General features: G+C 52.7%; 1 protein-coding gene across 1 annotated transcript in view; it reads left to right on the top strand.

The window, feature by feature from the left end:
* The first annotated feature begins 12,593 nt into the window (after positions 1 to 12,593).
* Positions 12,594 to 14,609, top strand: part of CCDC60 (coiled-coil domain containing 60) — a 62,587-nt gene continuing 60,571 nt past the window's right edge. Inside the window, exon 1 of the mRNA XM_087768590.1 lies at positions 12,594 to 13,258. Coding sequence (XP_087624716.1) covers positions 12,809 to 13,258 — 450 coding nt within the window. The 5' untranslated portion in view covers positions 12,594 to 12,808. The remainder of the gene's footprint in view (positions 13,259 to 14,609) is intronic.

Genomic DNA, 14,609 nt, shown 5'->3' with positions numbered 1-14,609 from the left:
GCCGAGGAAGGACAGGGCCAAACTGCTTTCATAAAGCTGGAGAAATCAGTGTATTGTTGGTCATAGGTGTTTGCCCCATGATTAGGGGATCTGCTTGCGTGGGCAGGGGTCAAGGCTCTGGCTGGAGCTCAGCAAAGCCAAGGCTTAGAGCCATGGTCTGGGGTGTCCCTCTCACCTGGCCGATGGCTGGGACCTGGGGCTGGGGTGCTGAAGGAGACGGCTCGTGCTGGCACCAAAGCCCCTCTCCTATGGAGCTGTGTTTTGGGGTCGGCTGTCTGCAAAGAGCAGCTTTCCCTGCATCAGTCTGGGGTGTCTCGGAAGGGCTGAGTGCAGCAGGGACATCACTAGAGCCCTTCTCCTCTCCCGGGCTGCCCACTTGCAGGACGTTTATAAGGACCTTTCAGGTTTCTCTAAGGTTTTGGAGTCACTCAGTGTGTTTCTAAGCTATTTCGGGGTGCACGAGTGGGAAATACAAGTCACGGATGCATACACCTGTGTGCACCCATATGCAATAGCCTTCAGCTTCAAGGGTTTAGGCAAGCAGGTTCAAAGCTCTGCAAGGGAATCTTCTTCCCATTAGTAAGCAAAACAAGGCAAACCCAAGGAGAAATCGGTACAAAACCAAGCCAGAGGGCTTTGCCTCGCAGGACTGCAGCACCCGAAGCTGGGCTCCCCTGCACAGGTGGTGGTGCAACGGGGAAAGCCTCCCGGGAGCCGTCTGTGTGCTGGCAAAATATATTATAAGCTGCAGTTGAGGTTTAAAAAGCTTCACACGGATGCACAATTTAGGGGAAGCATCTTGCATTTCCGTAGCTATACAACAAGATTTTCTGAAATTGCAATGATATGAGAAAATGTCTTTTAAAGTGGCACCCAGATGGCAGGGGGAAATTGTGCTGTTTGAATTCTCTTCAGATAAATTGAAGCTAAAGGGATGTTAAACATTTTATAGGTTTTTTTCCCCCCTTCCACCACCTGCTACTGAATTGACACAAGAAGAGTTATCAAACAGAGCAAGCGAGATCCTTACTGTGCACGGCTTAGGAAACGGCCTTGTCTCTCAATCCTGCATCTGGTGGCAATTAGCACCGCGAGATCCCGAACCCAGCAGGGTCAGGTCCGGGCTCCTCGCCCGCTCCACTGTGGAGGTTGGGATGCACATGAGGAGCAGGAGGGGTTGCAGGGTTTGGGTTCCTTGGGGCCTCTGCGTGACCACGGCGTGAGCCTGGAGCGATGGGGAGAGGCTGCCGGACCCAGTGGAGCGACAGCTCTGGGGCTGTGGGTGAGGTGCTGCTCCTCGGACCCAGCCCTAGAGCAAGCCTCACCATAAAATTAGAGCCCAGGTCGATGCAGGCAACCTTTGTGCTAACAAACCTCCCACTCGCTCCCTGGGGAAGGTGGCTCCCAGGGCTGGGACTTCGGGGGGGCGGGGGTTGCCCAAACCCATTTCTAAGCAAAGAGAAGGAGCCGTAGGCACAGCCCCGGTGTCAGGGCTCAGCCTTGGGGTTAGCAGCGTCAGCGAGATGCAATGGCTGGAGCAGTATTCCTCCTTGGAAAGCCACCTGCCACAGGATGCACGGACCCCCAAATGCATGAACGGAGCATCTGGCTACAGATCACCCCAACACCAGCCGTCCCCAGAGCTGTGCTGCTTTAGGGACAGGCTCCGTCCCCCCGGCTTCCAGACGATGCTGCGGAGCCGCCCCAGCACTGCTCTGCGGGCAGCAGGCACTTCCCTCACAGGTTTTTTTTCTTTTTCCCCCTCCCTGGCATTCACAAGCGGGAGCATTTTTGCTCCTGAGCTAAATATGTCACTTTGCCTTGTAGCGGCTGCCAGGTTTTAAAATGCTGGCAACTCGCGAAAGCGCCGAGAGGACAAATGCCAATAGTTACGCACCCGTCTTTACTCAAGGAAGAACTGGGCTTTGCGGCTTTTTGGTTTTTGTTTTGAAAGTAAAATTAGCGTGTTTACCTGGTTGTTTACTTAAGCTGTTAGTCATGGCAAAAGAAACATGTGCGGGCTGGTTTGTCTCCTCTGACGGGTCTCGCTTCCCCGGGGTGGGCTGGGGTGCTCAGGGGAGACCATGAGCAATAGTGGCAAATATGCAAGCCTTGGTTGCGTTGCCTCTCAGGAAGGCGAGCCAGGGGTGATGGAAGAGCAGCCCCAGGGCTCCCGGGAACCCTTTCCCCTGTCCGTACCTCCCTCCCCTCTCGTGCCAGCGAACACCGATGGGGCGAGCGGCCGCAGTGCCCGGGCAGCGCTCTGCACCCAGGGTCCTCTGACCCTCTGCTGGGTCAGAAACTGCTGCTTCAAGCCCCATCCAAGCCTGGTCGGCGTGGGGCAGCTGCTCTTTCAGCCCATCCCTGGGCAAGCTTTTATATGTATATTTCTTTATTATTATTTCCAGTGTTGTCAGATTCATTACAGCAGATGGGTCCATCCAGGAGGCAGGGCGATGCTCCCGACGGGTGGTGAGATGTCTCTGTGCTTAACACGAAATGGAGGTTGCTGGCGGGACATGTTGCTGTGCTTTTTCCAGTGTGGCAGAGCTCTTCCCAGTTGGGGATCTGGCTCAAGTTTTGGGAGAAGAGATCCTGGGCGAGATCCCAGCAGTTATTTCAATGGACTGAGCCCGCAGGGAGCACCTGCTCGCCAGCAGCGTGGGCTTTCTGACACCCAGCAGCGCTGCAGAAAGCCATGAGGGCTGGGGCTAGGTATTTTTAAACAACCTTGGCCGGGCAGGCTTTGCCAGAGTGCTGCCTTTTCTTGCTATCTCTTCCTGCAATTACAGAATGATTCAGTGACAGCTATCCTGCGGTTTAATGCAAGAAGCTTCATGCAGGTACGGTGTGCGTAAGACACAGCAATGCTTTCTGCTACAACACGGTACTGTCTCATGTTATCACAGCTTGAGAAGTTCAGCAAATAATTGGAATCTTTCCTTCAAACACCAGGTTATTTTGGAGGGGGGTAGTCATATTATCTATTATACTCGCGAAAACAGATAATAATAGTAATACCATTTGGTGGAGCGCTGTTAACGCAACAAGGCTGTCACTTGTCACCAAGAATGCTGTGTGTGGCAGCCTGTTAAAAAGAAAGTCAAAACAAGGCTGGCAGCAGCCAGCCCGAGCGCATCGCGGTCGCTGCCGGGGCTCTGCGAGCGCGATTGTGTTTCCCCCGCGCCGGAGCCAGCAAGGATGTTCTGTACTGCCGAGCTATGCTGGCTTGGCTGGTGCAGCCCATGACGTGCTCACTGGCAGGGCAGCGGCGACGTCCCAGCGTGCTGTGGCTTGTAGGGACACCGATAGCGCTGCCCGGGTCTCATGTTTGTGAGCTGTCTTGTTTTTGGCAGAGGCGCTCACCCTGAGCAGGGCTGAGCGCGCCCCTGCCGCTGCCTGCCTTGCTGCCTGAGCTCCCTCCAAAACCCACAAGCTGCGTAGAGGCCAGGCTTACCCCATGGTCCCCAAATTTCTCTTGGGGTCAGCGGATGCCAAATCCGTCCCATGGGATGTGCAGGGTGCAGGAGGAGCGGCGGACGGGGGAGCCCCTTGGCTGTTCACCCAGCGGGACGGGCAGACACTGCATCGCCCTGGTGCCCCGCACAGCCGAGCTCCCAGACCGGGCAGCATCAGTTTGGGGCTGATGGTACCGGGCACTCATCTTTCTCCCTTATTCCTTTAGAAAAGACATTTCAAATGTAAAAGCAATGTGAAGACAGGCAGTTACACATCTGGAAATGTATCGTTAATGTAACAAGGGTATGAGAAGGCTTCTGTAGGAATTCATCTCCAGTGTATTTCCTCCACAGCGAGCCATAAACTTTCCAGGGTCACAAAAGCCTCTTTATTTTTTTTTCTCTTGAGGAATTTCAGCACTAACCCAGTGCACACTTTCCCTATCTACTGCCCTGTCCATCGGGGTCTTCAGACCCTGTGCATAAACAGAGCCCGCTGCGGGCAGGAGGATGCTCGCTGCATCCGCAACGAGAGCCACGGCAAAACCTTCCCCGAGCCTCAACAACTTCAGCATTTTGGTTTTGTAACAGAATGGAGATCGGAAAGCTCTGCAGAAGTGAAATATCTCTCTCAAATCATCAGGTTATTTTTATGCGCGTCTATATTTTCTTATGTGTGTGTAAATACCTCCCACACACACGTACTTTTATCTCAAGGAGTGAAATAAAAATAGCTGGAGATTGAAAGGGGAGCAGGCGAGGGGGCGGTTGCGCTTTTTGGAAGAATCTCTTCAAGGTTCGGAAACACCGAAGCCGTGGTGATAACATGATCTGACAAAACCTCAGCTTCGCCGGGCCTGCGAGGAATGGTGTTAATGAAAGAGATCTTAATCACTTCCCCTCTACGTTTTAATTCATTCTAACAAGCCGCAGCCAGGAGACTCAGCGTTGCACTTGAGGAGGTTTTGACAAGCTCCGAGGAGCCGGCTGTGCGCGTGCCGGGAATTGCTGCTCAGGGGCTGGGAAAAACGACCCCCATCCCGCAGATGCCAGGATGGCACAGAGGGATCCCCCGCCTCGCCGGGCTGACGGCGGTACCCGCTTTGCCCTCTCCAGCCGCAGAGCCCGGCTGCTTTCCCACACCAAGCCCCGGCCCCGCTGCTCTCCCCAAGCCTCCTGCTCTGCAAGCCCCGGCTGGGCAAGTGGCGGGGGGAGATGCTGCGTGACACCAGAGGAGAAGAGGCTTATGTGATCTGGCAAAGCTGGTGCTACACAACCCAGGGCCCCGTGTGTCCTGCCTTAGGATCGTTTGTTCTCATTGCCTCTCTTTTTTTTTTTTTTTTTTAATGGTAACAAAAGGAGGATTATGAAATACTTTGCTATGGGAAGCCGTGTGGCTGGATGGTGGTGTGCATGGGACGTGGTGACATTTGTCCGGGCTGGGCCCCTCCGACCCCCAGCACCGAATGGCTGGAGTGTTTCTGGCATCCAGCACCCATCGCAGCGTCGGAGCTCAAACTACACCAGCTGAACTTTGGCTGAAGCAGAAATAAAACCATCACGTCTAATAATACCTGGGCTGCAACCTGCTCCCCAGTGAGTCTCTGCCAGCTGCTGCGGCCGGCTGGGGCGGAGCGGCGTCACCAGTCAGCGAGATGCAGCATCGTGCGAAGTCACTGTCCCTGTCCTGAGCACGGGAGGCCAGGTCCCACGGGGCACGCAGGTCCCCTCTCCCAGCCGCTCCCTCGGGGGCCTTATGGGGGTTGGAGTAACCGTAAGCTTTGGCTGGGCACGGGCAAAGCCTCCTCCTCCTCCTCCACTTTGGGAGAGAGCTGGGAGGATTTCCAAATGCCTCTGCTTGGCAGCTAATCCCCAGCATCCCAGTAACGTGCTGGAAGTTGATCCAAAGAAAGTTCAAGGCTTGTGTCCCTATAAATTGCATCGCTGGTCGCCCTCCCTCTGTCCGGCGTCCCCCAGCTGCTCACAATGCCCCATCTTGTTAATTCCCAGGGAGGCTGATGCTGGATGCAGGTGGGAGATGTTGTGTCGAGAAAAGCTGAATAAATTCTCATTATTTTTTTCCTGTAACCTTCCCAGCTCCTGTGACGCTTGTGCTGCGACCTGCCATGGCTGGCATGGGGACTTGGGCAATCCCCAAATGGCTTCTGGAAATATTTGTGCCTTTGGTGCTCCGTGCACAGGCCTGCGCTGGGGCAGTTTACAGGTAATGTCTGGCAAAGGCACGTTGTTTTTCAAGCCAGCTCTGGGGGGGTTGGCAATGTCCCACGAACTTCTTGCTGAGCAAGTTCCTGGCAGCCACAGAGGCAGGATGGCACGGTGAGGGGCAGCGTGGCCTTTGGTAGCAGAGCATTGCCCTGCTCCGTGTTTTGGGCACAGATTTGCTCCGTGCACTAAATGTCAGAGCTGCTCCGGTTGCTGTTACCAGGACACGTCAGACCTTGGCCAAGCTGCCCATGCAGTTTCGGTGGTGGGCTCTCCCCATCGGCGGTCTGAGCCATTCCCTCTGTTGCAAAGCTGTTGGCAGTGCAGATTTAAGTCATTTGAGTTTTGGTTGTTTTTTTTTTTTCAAAAACCACTTTCTCAGCAGCACCTTTTCCCACAGCGGAGGGCGAAGCCCTGCTGCAGGGGGAGGAAAGCGGGCGGCAGGCGGGTTTCGGCTGGTTTGGTGAGCGGCAGCAAGCAGCAGCCCCTCTCCCCTCCTCGCCCACATCGCATCAGCGCCGTGAAGACACTTTTCTCTTCAATGCTGTGTGCCCACAGCTCCTCTGAGTCATGCTCTTAGCAGAGAGCTCATAATTCTTCATTTTTTTCAAGTATGAATGTCTTTGAAAAAAAGCATTAAATAAAACCCTTGACTGAGGTCCCGGCGGTGACTAATTCCCATGGTACGCCCTGCTCCAGCGTTAATCCTGCTGAGCTCACTGCGTGCTGGGGGGGCTTGCATGGATCCTTGCAGGTGGAGGAGCATGGGGTGTATCAAAACCTAAAGCTTCTGCCCAAAAGCTGCTGGAAAGGTTTGAGGAGGGAGGAAATCACTCTCCATAGAAGAGCTGCAAGGGGATTTTTTTTCTGCCCCAGCAGGACAGTCTCTATCAAGGAGGTGGCAGCTCGGAGGACTCAAACAAGGCGACCGTAAATCTGTATTTTTAAACATGTTGCCTCCCACCGAATAAAAGCTGGCAAACCCAGAGCTCTGCTGAACAATTAACCCCCCAAGAACACCCCGCAGGGACGCCGCGAACACCGTACACCCGAACCACGCGAAAACCCCTGCGATGCGGCAGCAATGCTGGGGAGAACCCGTAACCCCCCGGGACCACCGCTGCCAAACCACGGCCCCCAGCAAACCTTCCCCGTGAGCCCCTCTGGGCCTGGAGGAGATGGATAAGCGCAGATTTCCCCAGGGCCAGGACAGGACTGGTGGTGGGGCCAACCTTGCTGTGCAGCCAGGGCCGAGTGCTGCCGTTGCTCTGTGCCGGATGGCTCTGCACAGCCGCGCCGGTCACCACCGCAAAACAACCCTGGCTTTGCTTGCTGCTTGGGTACCAGCTGAAAACATGACCCTCATAGGGGACTTTTGCAAGACGAAGCATCTCCTTCCCCCAGCTTTGCTCTCCCCCTCTTTACCTCGAAAGCCCCGGGAGCTGCAGAGCAGGAGGCAGCTTGTGTGCACCGCCAACGAAACGGCTGCAGGACTGGGCATAACTAATTAGAGCCTCTACAAAATGACATCTATTTCCACAGATGGGAAGCTGCTTCCCCTTTTTATGGCTGCTTCAGTTAATTAGTTATCTCGGAGGTTGCATTTGCATTCCCGGCTTTGTGAAATACCCTTTTGTTAACTACTTTTCATATACTTTTATGAAGTCGACCACTGAAACGGGCTCATTTATCTCACCAGTGACAGGCTGAGAGACTTGCCCAGAGCTGCGTGCCAGATGCTGGGATTGTAAAATAATGTTTGGCTTGTCTGGTGTTTGGAAAGGAGACAGAAGGTGCAGGGCTGTGAGAAGAAAGTCCCAGGCTGCTAAAGCCAAGGTCTGGATCTTGACAACACCTACAAAAATGTTCAATCTGTTGCTTTTGGGCAGCCTGCAGGAGCTGGGGGGGGGCGATGCTCTTGTTGCCAGCCCTGGGCTTGGACATCTCCATCCTCATCCCCTGGGATGTGCCTGCACACACGGCGTCCGACGGGAGCAGGGTGTGAGCATCTGACCTTCTTGAGCTTTATCGGCTGCATCCCGTTGGGTGCACGTGTGTCCCCGCGGGCAGGGAGGGCTCCTGGGGACCCCCCAGAGCTGCTGCTCCAGCTGGGCCTGCTCCAGCCACGCTGCACAGTTACCCTCCATTAGCGAGATCACGAGCAACAGCAGCCATAATCGATCACCGTCGTTATCGCTAGGAAATGTTTGCAAAATCAATGTTTCCTCTGTAGCGTAAGCAATCAGGGCTTTTGTTGGTCGACTGTTTTTCAGGCACGTTTCTGCCATAAAGAGTGGAAAATGCTTGATACGTGCAAAGTACGATGCAACAGATTTCCTCATTCCTGGCGGCACAGGCGCCTTCTCTCCGTGCAAGGCTCTGCAAACACTTGAAGCAACGCAGCACACTTCAGTGTGCGCTGCCGTATGGGGGGAAACCTTCTCAGGCCACTTGCGTGTTTAGGGACCGTACGAGATGCCTGTGGGCATTACTGCGGGCGATATTTCCATTTGCCTTCCCCTTGCACCTACCGCTCGGGGTGCTGCTTGCCTCCCCGCTGCTCCACACCAGCGATGTGTGAACGTTGCTAAATGCCCAAAATGGGGCAGAGGAATTGGGTGTGCGCTGCCGGCAGTGCCGGATTCGTGCTTTCAGCAGCTTTCGGTGCTTTATGCATTGTGGTCAGCACGCCGGGGACACAAAGCCCTGTGCCGAGGGGCATGGCTGGCTGGGCTTGGCTGCCCCGGGGCATTTTCCAGGGACCCCAAGGGATGTTATATTGAAAAAAGGGAATCCTGTCATCGGTTCAGCCACCCCTCTGTTCCAGGAGAGGTTTTTTGGTGACAAGAAACTATACTTTTAAACTCAAACATTGAAAATTCAGAGCGCAGCCCAATTATTGGGGGGGGGGGGAAAGAAGCCCAAAATACGTAAATCTCTCTATTTTCTGCACCAGTGGGTTTGTATTGGCCTGTTAGTTGACGCCTCTGAAGGTATCCGCTGGGATGCAACTATTATACATCCAAACTGTCACAAATGGAAATGTCGCTTTGAAAGACAAAGGGTAATTTATTGAGAAACGGGTGTCATTTAGGTGGAAGGATGGAAGGAAGAGAGACAGTCGCTGCAAAATTGCCAAGAGAGAATACCAGATCCGCTGATAGTCAGGGAACAGCTTTGAATTTCCAAGGCTGCCCTTGAGGGATAAGAAAATAAAAGCTAAGGACAAAAAAAAAAAAAAGTCTTAAATACAGTGACAGCAGAAACCTGAAGGATCACAGTGAAAAATGGGACTTTCTCCTCTCTAACAATAACCGAGAAAAAGATAGGAATGTAATTTGTAAAGGCTGTTAAATTGCCACCAAAAATTGTAAGCTGGATGGAGAAATGACAGAGAAGGAAAAAAGAAACGAATGCATACCTGTCATTCCTGGAGTATTTCGTGAAAATGGGACCAGACGATGAACAGGGAGGAGGAGAAATGGAGCTGAGGAAGGGAAGAGCTGGGAGAACGCATGCGGCTCGGCTGGGCAACAGGAGCTGGTCACCACCAAAGCTTTACCTGGGAACCTCTGGTTTTTGTGTGTCTCCAAAAACACAAACCCATAGATCCATCTTTTTTGTTTGTTTCTGAATAATACATCCTCCCCTGTCTTGGAGGGAGCTTATTTATATGGAAACGGCACTAAGGAGCCAGGCACGGGCAGCTTGCTCCTCTCCGAGCTTGGGGCTCCAGAGGGAACGTCTTGCCAGGAAGGAGCTTGCAGGATGGGCTCCCACTGGCAAACTTTGGGGGAAAGGAATCGCAAACAGCCTGGAGAAAGGCGTGATGATCTCTGCAAGAGCTTTGCCCCAAGGCTTGCGCTTGCACGCTGCCCGTGGGGTGCAGGTGCCCGTGCCAGTGGGACCTGGGCACGAACTGAAGGGTGGCGAGACCAGGAGAGATGGGGCGTCTCCAGCACCAGCAGGACATCGCCCTGCGCGTGTCCCCTCCGAGCCCTTCCAGGCCCCACTGGCCCCTGAGCATCCCAATGAAGCCAAATGGCGCTTCGGTTATTTTAAGGCCATTAAAAAATGGATCCGCCGGGGAAGCAGAGTGTGTTTTGGGCACAACTCCAAAGCGTTACAGCATTAAAGCCTGCAGCGCGCGGGTGCGGGATGGCTCTCGCATGCCCACCCCGGTCCTCAGCAGCGCTTGCAGCATCTGGAGTGACTCAAGTTAAATAAGCAGAGGGTGCTGGGGGTGACGCGTCTCAGCCGGGGTCCTCCCGCTCTAGGACCCGAAGCCCCTGGCAGGTCTCAACCTGCTGCAGCCAAAGGTTGAGCTGAGGCTTCTTCAAATGCAAACCGATCAGCAAAACCAATCAAGCACCGTTTTCTGATGCAAAAGCATCGCTGTATGGATGTAGAAGCACATTTTTAGGCATGAAGATGCCTTCAAAATGCCACTTTTATATTTTTCACATGGTGATTGTCTAGCAGATATTTCCCTTAAGTCCCCAGAGCTGAAATCCCAGTGCTAGATGAGATGTCACCATTTGTATTAGGGGAGTCTTTGAAACTAGTTCTTTCTCAAATGTTTTAGTTGAAAACACGCCTGTACACCCAGGTTCAACAAAAGCAGGTGCTCAGAGGGTCGTCATTACCAAATTCTGATATTTCTTGTGGCTATCTCAAACACTGGGTGTTGGAATATTTCTTTTCAGCTGGAAACATCTATGATTAAGCTGCAGCCAGTGAGAAAAGTAGCAGAAATTGCATTTCCAGCTCCACAATTTAGCAGATCAGTGGATGAGCACTTCTGGCCTGAACCACTGCATGGGTGGGAAGTTTCTCCTGAAAAACAGAGCAGCGCAAGACACCCGGTTTGGGGGAACAATTCAGTCTGCAGGGAATATAAAGCCGGGGAGGAAAATGAGGTGGGGGGAACCTTCCCCGCTGCAAACGGCCCCCGCGTCCTCCTGCAGCCTCGGGGCTGTGGAGCCCCCCTAGCTCCGCTCCTCGGGCTGCGGCCCACCGCTTCTGCCCTCTCACGTCTGTCACATCACTCTACATGCAAAGTTATAATAGCAAAGAAGTGTTGGATGGATTAAAATGCGGGGAAATAATAGAAAGGGTGGGTTTTTTTCAGGGTTGAGAGGAGGGAGGAAGGAGGTGTTTCCAGATACCTTTAGACAGCTCACAGGATTCAAATGGTTGGAGTGATCTTGACAGGCTAAAACCCCAATCTGCTGGAAATCATATACCTCAAATGATGTGCTATTGCTGCTGATCGTCCGCGTGGCTCAGGGCTGAATAGATACAGTACTAAATTCATCTCCAGTTCTCATTTGCCACCAGTTACTGCTTGTTTGACAAGGTTTGAATGAGGTTTGAAAGGCTTTTACTGAAAACGGTGGTAGGAGGAGTGAGGTTTGATAGGTTTTCTCAAGGGCTGAGCAGGATTTGACCGAGGCCCCTGGGCGCAGGGGGGCTGGCATTGCTCCGCCACGCACCCCAAGCTGCCGCCTGGGAGAGGAGCCAAGGATTATATTTAATTAATTGAAATACTGATGAATGTTACCTTTCTTGTTATAATGACATTCAGGTCTCCCACTTCCCAGTGCTTTAACCACTGAGCCTTCCAACAATGTTGTGAAATGATAAAGTTCTGCTTACCTAAAGGCAAAACACGTTATTTATGGCCCTGTCCTCCCTCGGCCATAAGCTCTGGTGTCCCTAAGCTCACAGCTCTGGTGTCCCTCAGCTTGTGCCTCAGCTGAAAGAAAGGTGAAAAAATCCATCTCCATAGGCAACCTCATGCTTGGAGAAACCCTAAACTAGTTGTGCCTCCTGGTGATCCCCTGTGTGGGTTTTGCAAGAGGAATCCGTTTGCAACTGGCCCAACTGAAGCGGTGCTGGTGTGGCACAGCCACAGAGCACAGCCTCATCCCTGAGGGTGAGTAAGCAGCCATGGGGGGCACAGGACACCCCATGCACGGCGCCTGGTGCAAGTCCTTGCTCCTCAGCCACCCAAAGGGCTCCCTGCGCGTCCTCTTGTCCACAGCCCCGTGGCAAGGCTCTGTGCTCAGCACCCTACGCGCAGCCCTGTGCAAGGCTCATTGCACGGTTCCTCGTGCAGGGCTCATTGCACGGTTCTTTGTGCAAGGCTCATTGCACGGTTCCCTGTGTGGGGCCCATTGCAGGGTTCCTCGCGCAAGGCTCATTGCACGGTTCCTTGTGCAAGGCTTATTGCAGGGGGCTCATTGCACGGTTCCTTTTGCAGGGCCCGTTGCACGATTCCTCGTGCAAGGCTCATTGCACAGTTCCTCGCGCGGGGGTCGTTGCACGGCTCCTCGTGCAAGGCTCGTTGCACGGTTCCTTGTGCGGGGCCCGTTGCACGGTTCCTCGTGCAAGGCTCGTTGCACGGCTCCTCGTGCGGGGGTCGTTGCACGGCTCCTCGTGCAAGGCTCGTTGCACGGTTCCTTGCGCGGGGCCCATTGCACGGTTCCTCGTGCAAAGCTCGTTACACGGCTCCTCGTGCGGGGGTCGTTGCACGGTTCCTTGCGGGTGGGCCCGCCTGTGCAGCCCCTCGCGCCCGTGCGCGTGCGCGGCGCCGCGCGTGGTTCCCCGGGCAACCGAGTGACGCGGGCGCGTGGCCGTTAACGGTCGCCCTGTCAGGCGGCTGAGGAGAGGGCTCGGTGCTCGCCCCCCGCGGCGCCTTGAGGAAGGAGGTGGGGGGGATTGGGGCTGGTTCCCCCGGGTTCGGGAGGTGGGAGGCCCTCGGCGTGAGGACTGCGTGCTGGCGAGATCGTGCTGTGGTTAAAAAGAGCTATAAAGGAAGTTTTATTCGTAAGGAAACCCATCAGAGGGAGGTGATCTGGCTCTGGGTGTGTTCCCCAAGAGACTGGTTAAGGTTTAGGTGTCCCGGCCCCTCAGGATTTATTTCTATTGTTTGAGCGGCTGCTGAGGGGAATGAGACCTCGCGTAGTGTGTGTTAGCAGCAGATTCTTCTGCTGGGCTACCCTTTAGAAAATTAAAAAGGCTTGCTTCGGAGCATGGGCAGCAGGTGTGTGTTTTCATGCCTGGGGAACTAGAGCTTTTAATAATTTAGGGAGTAAAAACACCAGGGTTCCCATTCTGGAACAATGCCAGCACCAGATGCACCTAAAAACCGCAGAGTTGAGGCACCTGTGGTGGCAGATGCGGGCAGGAGCAGCAGATTCAAGGCACCTGTGGCACCAAACGCATCTAAAAGCAGCAGACTCAAGGCACCTGTGCTATCAGATCCACCTAAGAACAGCAGAATCAAGGTGCTGGCGGCCACTAAAGTGTTGAATCCTCGAGATTTTCTGTGCATTCAGGCTTTGCCTGGCTTTGCTCAGAAAGAAGGAAAGGTCTTGGCCAGAAGCAGAACAATTTACAGAAGCAGTGAACCTACAAGAGAACAAGTGTTCTGGGAAAATTACTATAGGAGGCAAAAGCAGTTCACTCAGGGGCTCTTCACCCCCGTGGGGAAGCCTTATCAGGAGCTTGGAGAGATTCTCTACACAGACGCGAAGAAGCTCACCCTCTACTCTTTGGGGCAGCTTGCTCAGGTAGGCCTGACTTTCCTGGTTCCGCTTTAAATAGAAAAGCAGGGAGGCTTTTCTTTTAAGTAAGTTGCGAGTCCCTGTTTCCAGGGAGAGGGATCATTATTTCTGTTTGAAGAAATGTTTGAAACAATATTCTATGCCTTCCTGTGAATAATCACAGTCTGATACAATATTTGATGGTGGTACAGAGCATTCGTAAATAAAGCAGGGCTGCTTTGATGTGTATATTGTGATTTGGGAACTGGCTTTTGAAACTGGCCTTTAAAGTTTTCAAGGAGAACACTTTAAATGGAGCAGAGACAATAGCAGGCTAATGAATGAAAAGGAAAACGTGGGATAATGAGAACGTACTTAAGGGAAAATGCTCAGGGAAAGGTAACATGTCTTGAAAATGGAAGGAGAGGAATCATACTGAGGGCATGAGGGTAAAGGGTGGGTTAAAATTAGGAATGATAAATGGTGGCAGCTGAGGTGTGGGTAAAAAGCTCAAAAGTTGAGCATAAGAAGGGTATAAAAAGTAAAGTGTTTGTAATACCACTTACACCAGTAGGGATGGCTTCGGAGGTAGTGGATTAATTATTTTGTATTTTACTTTGCATCCGTATTTGGGTTTCAGGAAGGTGTAAGAGGATTAGCCAGGAGTGTCTGTGGTAGTTTGATTGTGCGTGTGGTTGTTATCTCCTGGTCTCCTTAGTGCTGCATCCCCACCAACTTAGTGGGTCTTGAACTGTCTCAAGTTGCTTTTAAGTCAAGCTTGAATCATTAAACCACAGTGACAAGAACTCGGTCACTGATGCTTGAGATGAGCTTGCAGTGTTCTGCCATTTGTTTTCTTTTCCTCAATGCTGTTGGCTCCCGCAAAGAGATCTGAAGCAGCTCTGAGTTTTCTGTGCTGTTTTGTGCAAAGAACAATTTTTCTCGTGGAAACAGAGTGAAGTCTCTCCAGCCGATCTGCAACATCAGTCTCTGCGACTTGGAGCCTGCACTTTGCTGTGTGCTTTCTAATGGAGTGCCCAAGGGACAGTCGCTGACAGCTGCAGCAGAAGCAGCGTGGTTATTATTCAGGGTAGGCAGAAAAGATGCTGTCCACCCGCTACTTAATTTTCTGCTCTGATTGTGTGTGTTGCATTCAGAGCTTAAAGTTGTAGATCAAGTGTTTTAAGCTCTAAATAGACAATGGGGGGCATTCACTTTATTTTTACATACTACCTAAAGCAGCATCCTATGGCTGTCTTCATTCAGAGGCTTGTTTCTGTAAATTAGTCAACATCCAGCAAGTGTTGCCAGTGTTCTTGTTTTAACCCTTAACTTCTAAAACATCTTTCTTTCTGAATATTAGAAGTTGCTTTAAAGA

The sequence above is a fragment of the Nipponia nippon genome, unplaced genomic scaffold (assembly GCF_047370975.1).
Source record: "Nipponia nippon isolate SJK-2023a ecotype South Korea unplaced genomic scaffold, ASM4737097v1 scaffold_30, whole genome shotgun sequence".
NCBI lineage: Eukaryota > Metazoa > Chordata > Aves > Pelecaniformes > Threskiornithidae > Nipponia > Nipponia nippon.
The sequence above is the reverse complement of the archived record's forward strand: the minus strand, read 5'-3'. Positions and strand labels throughout refer to the sequence as shown.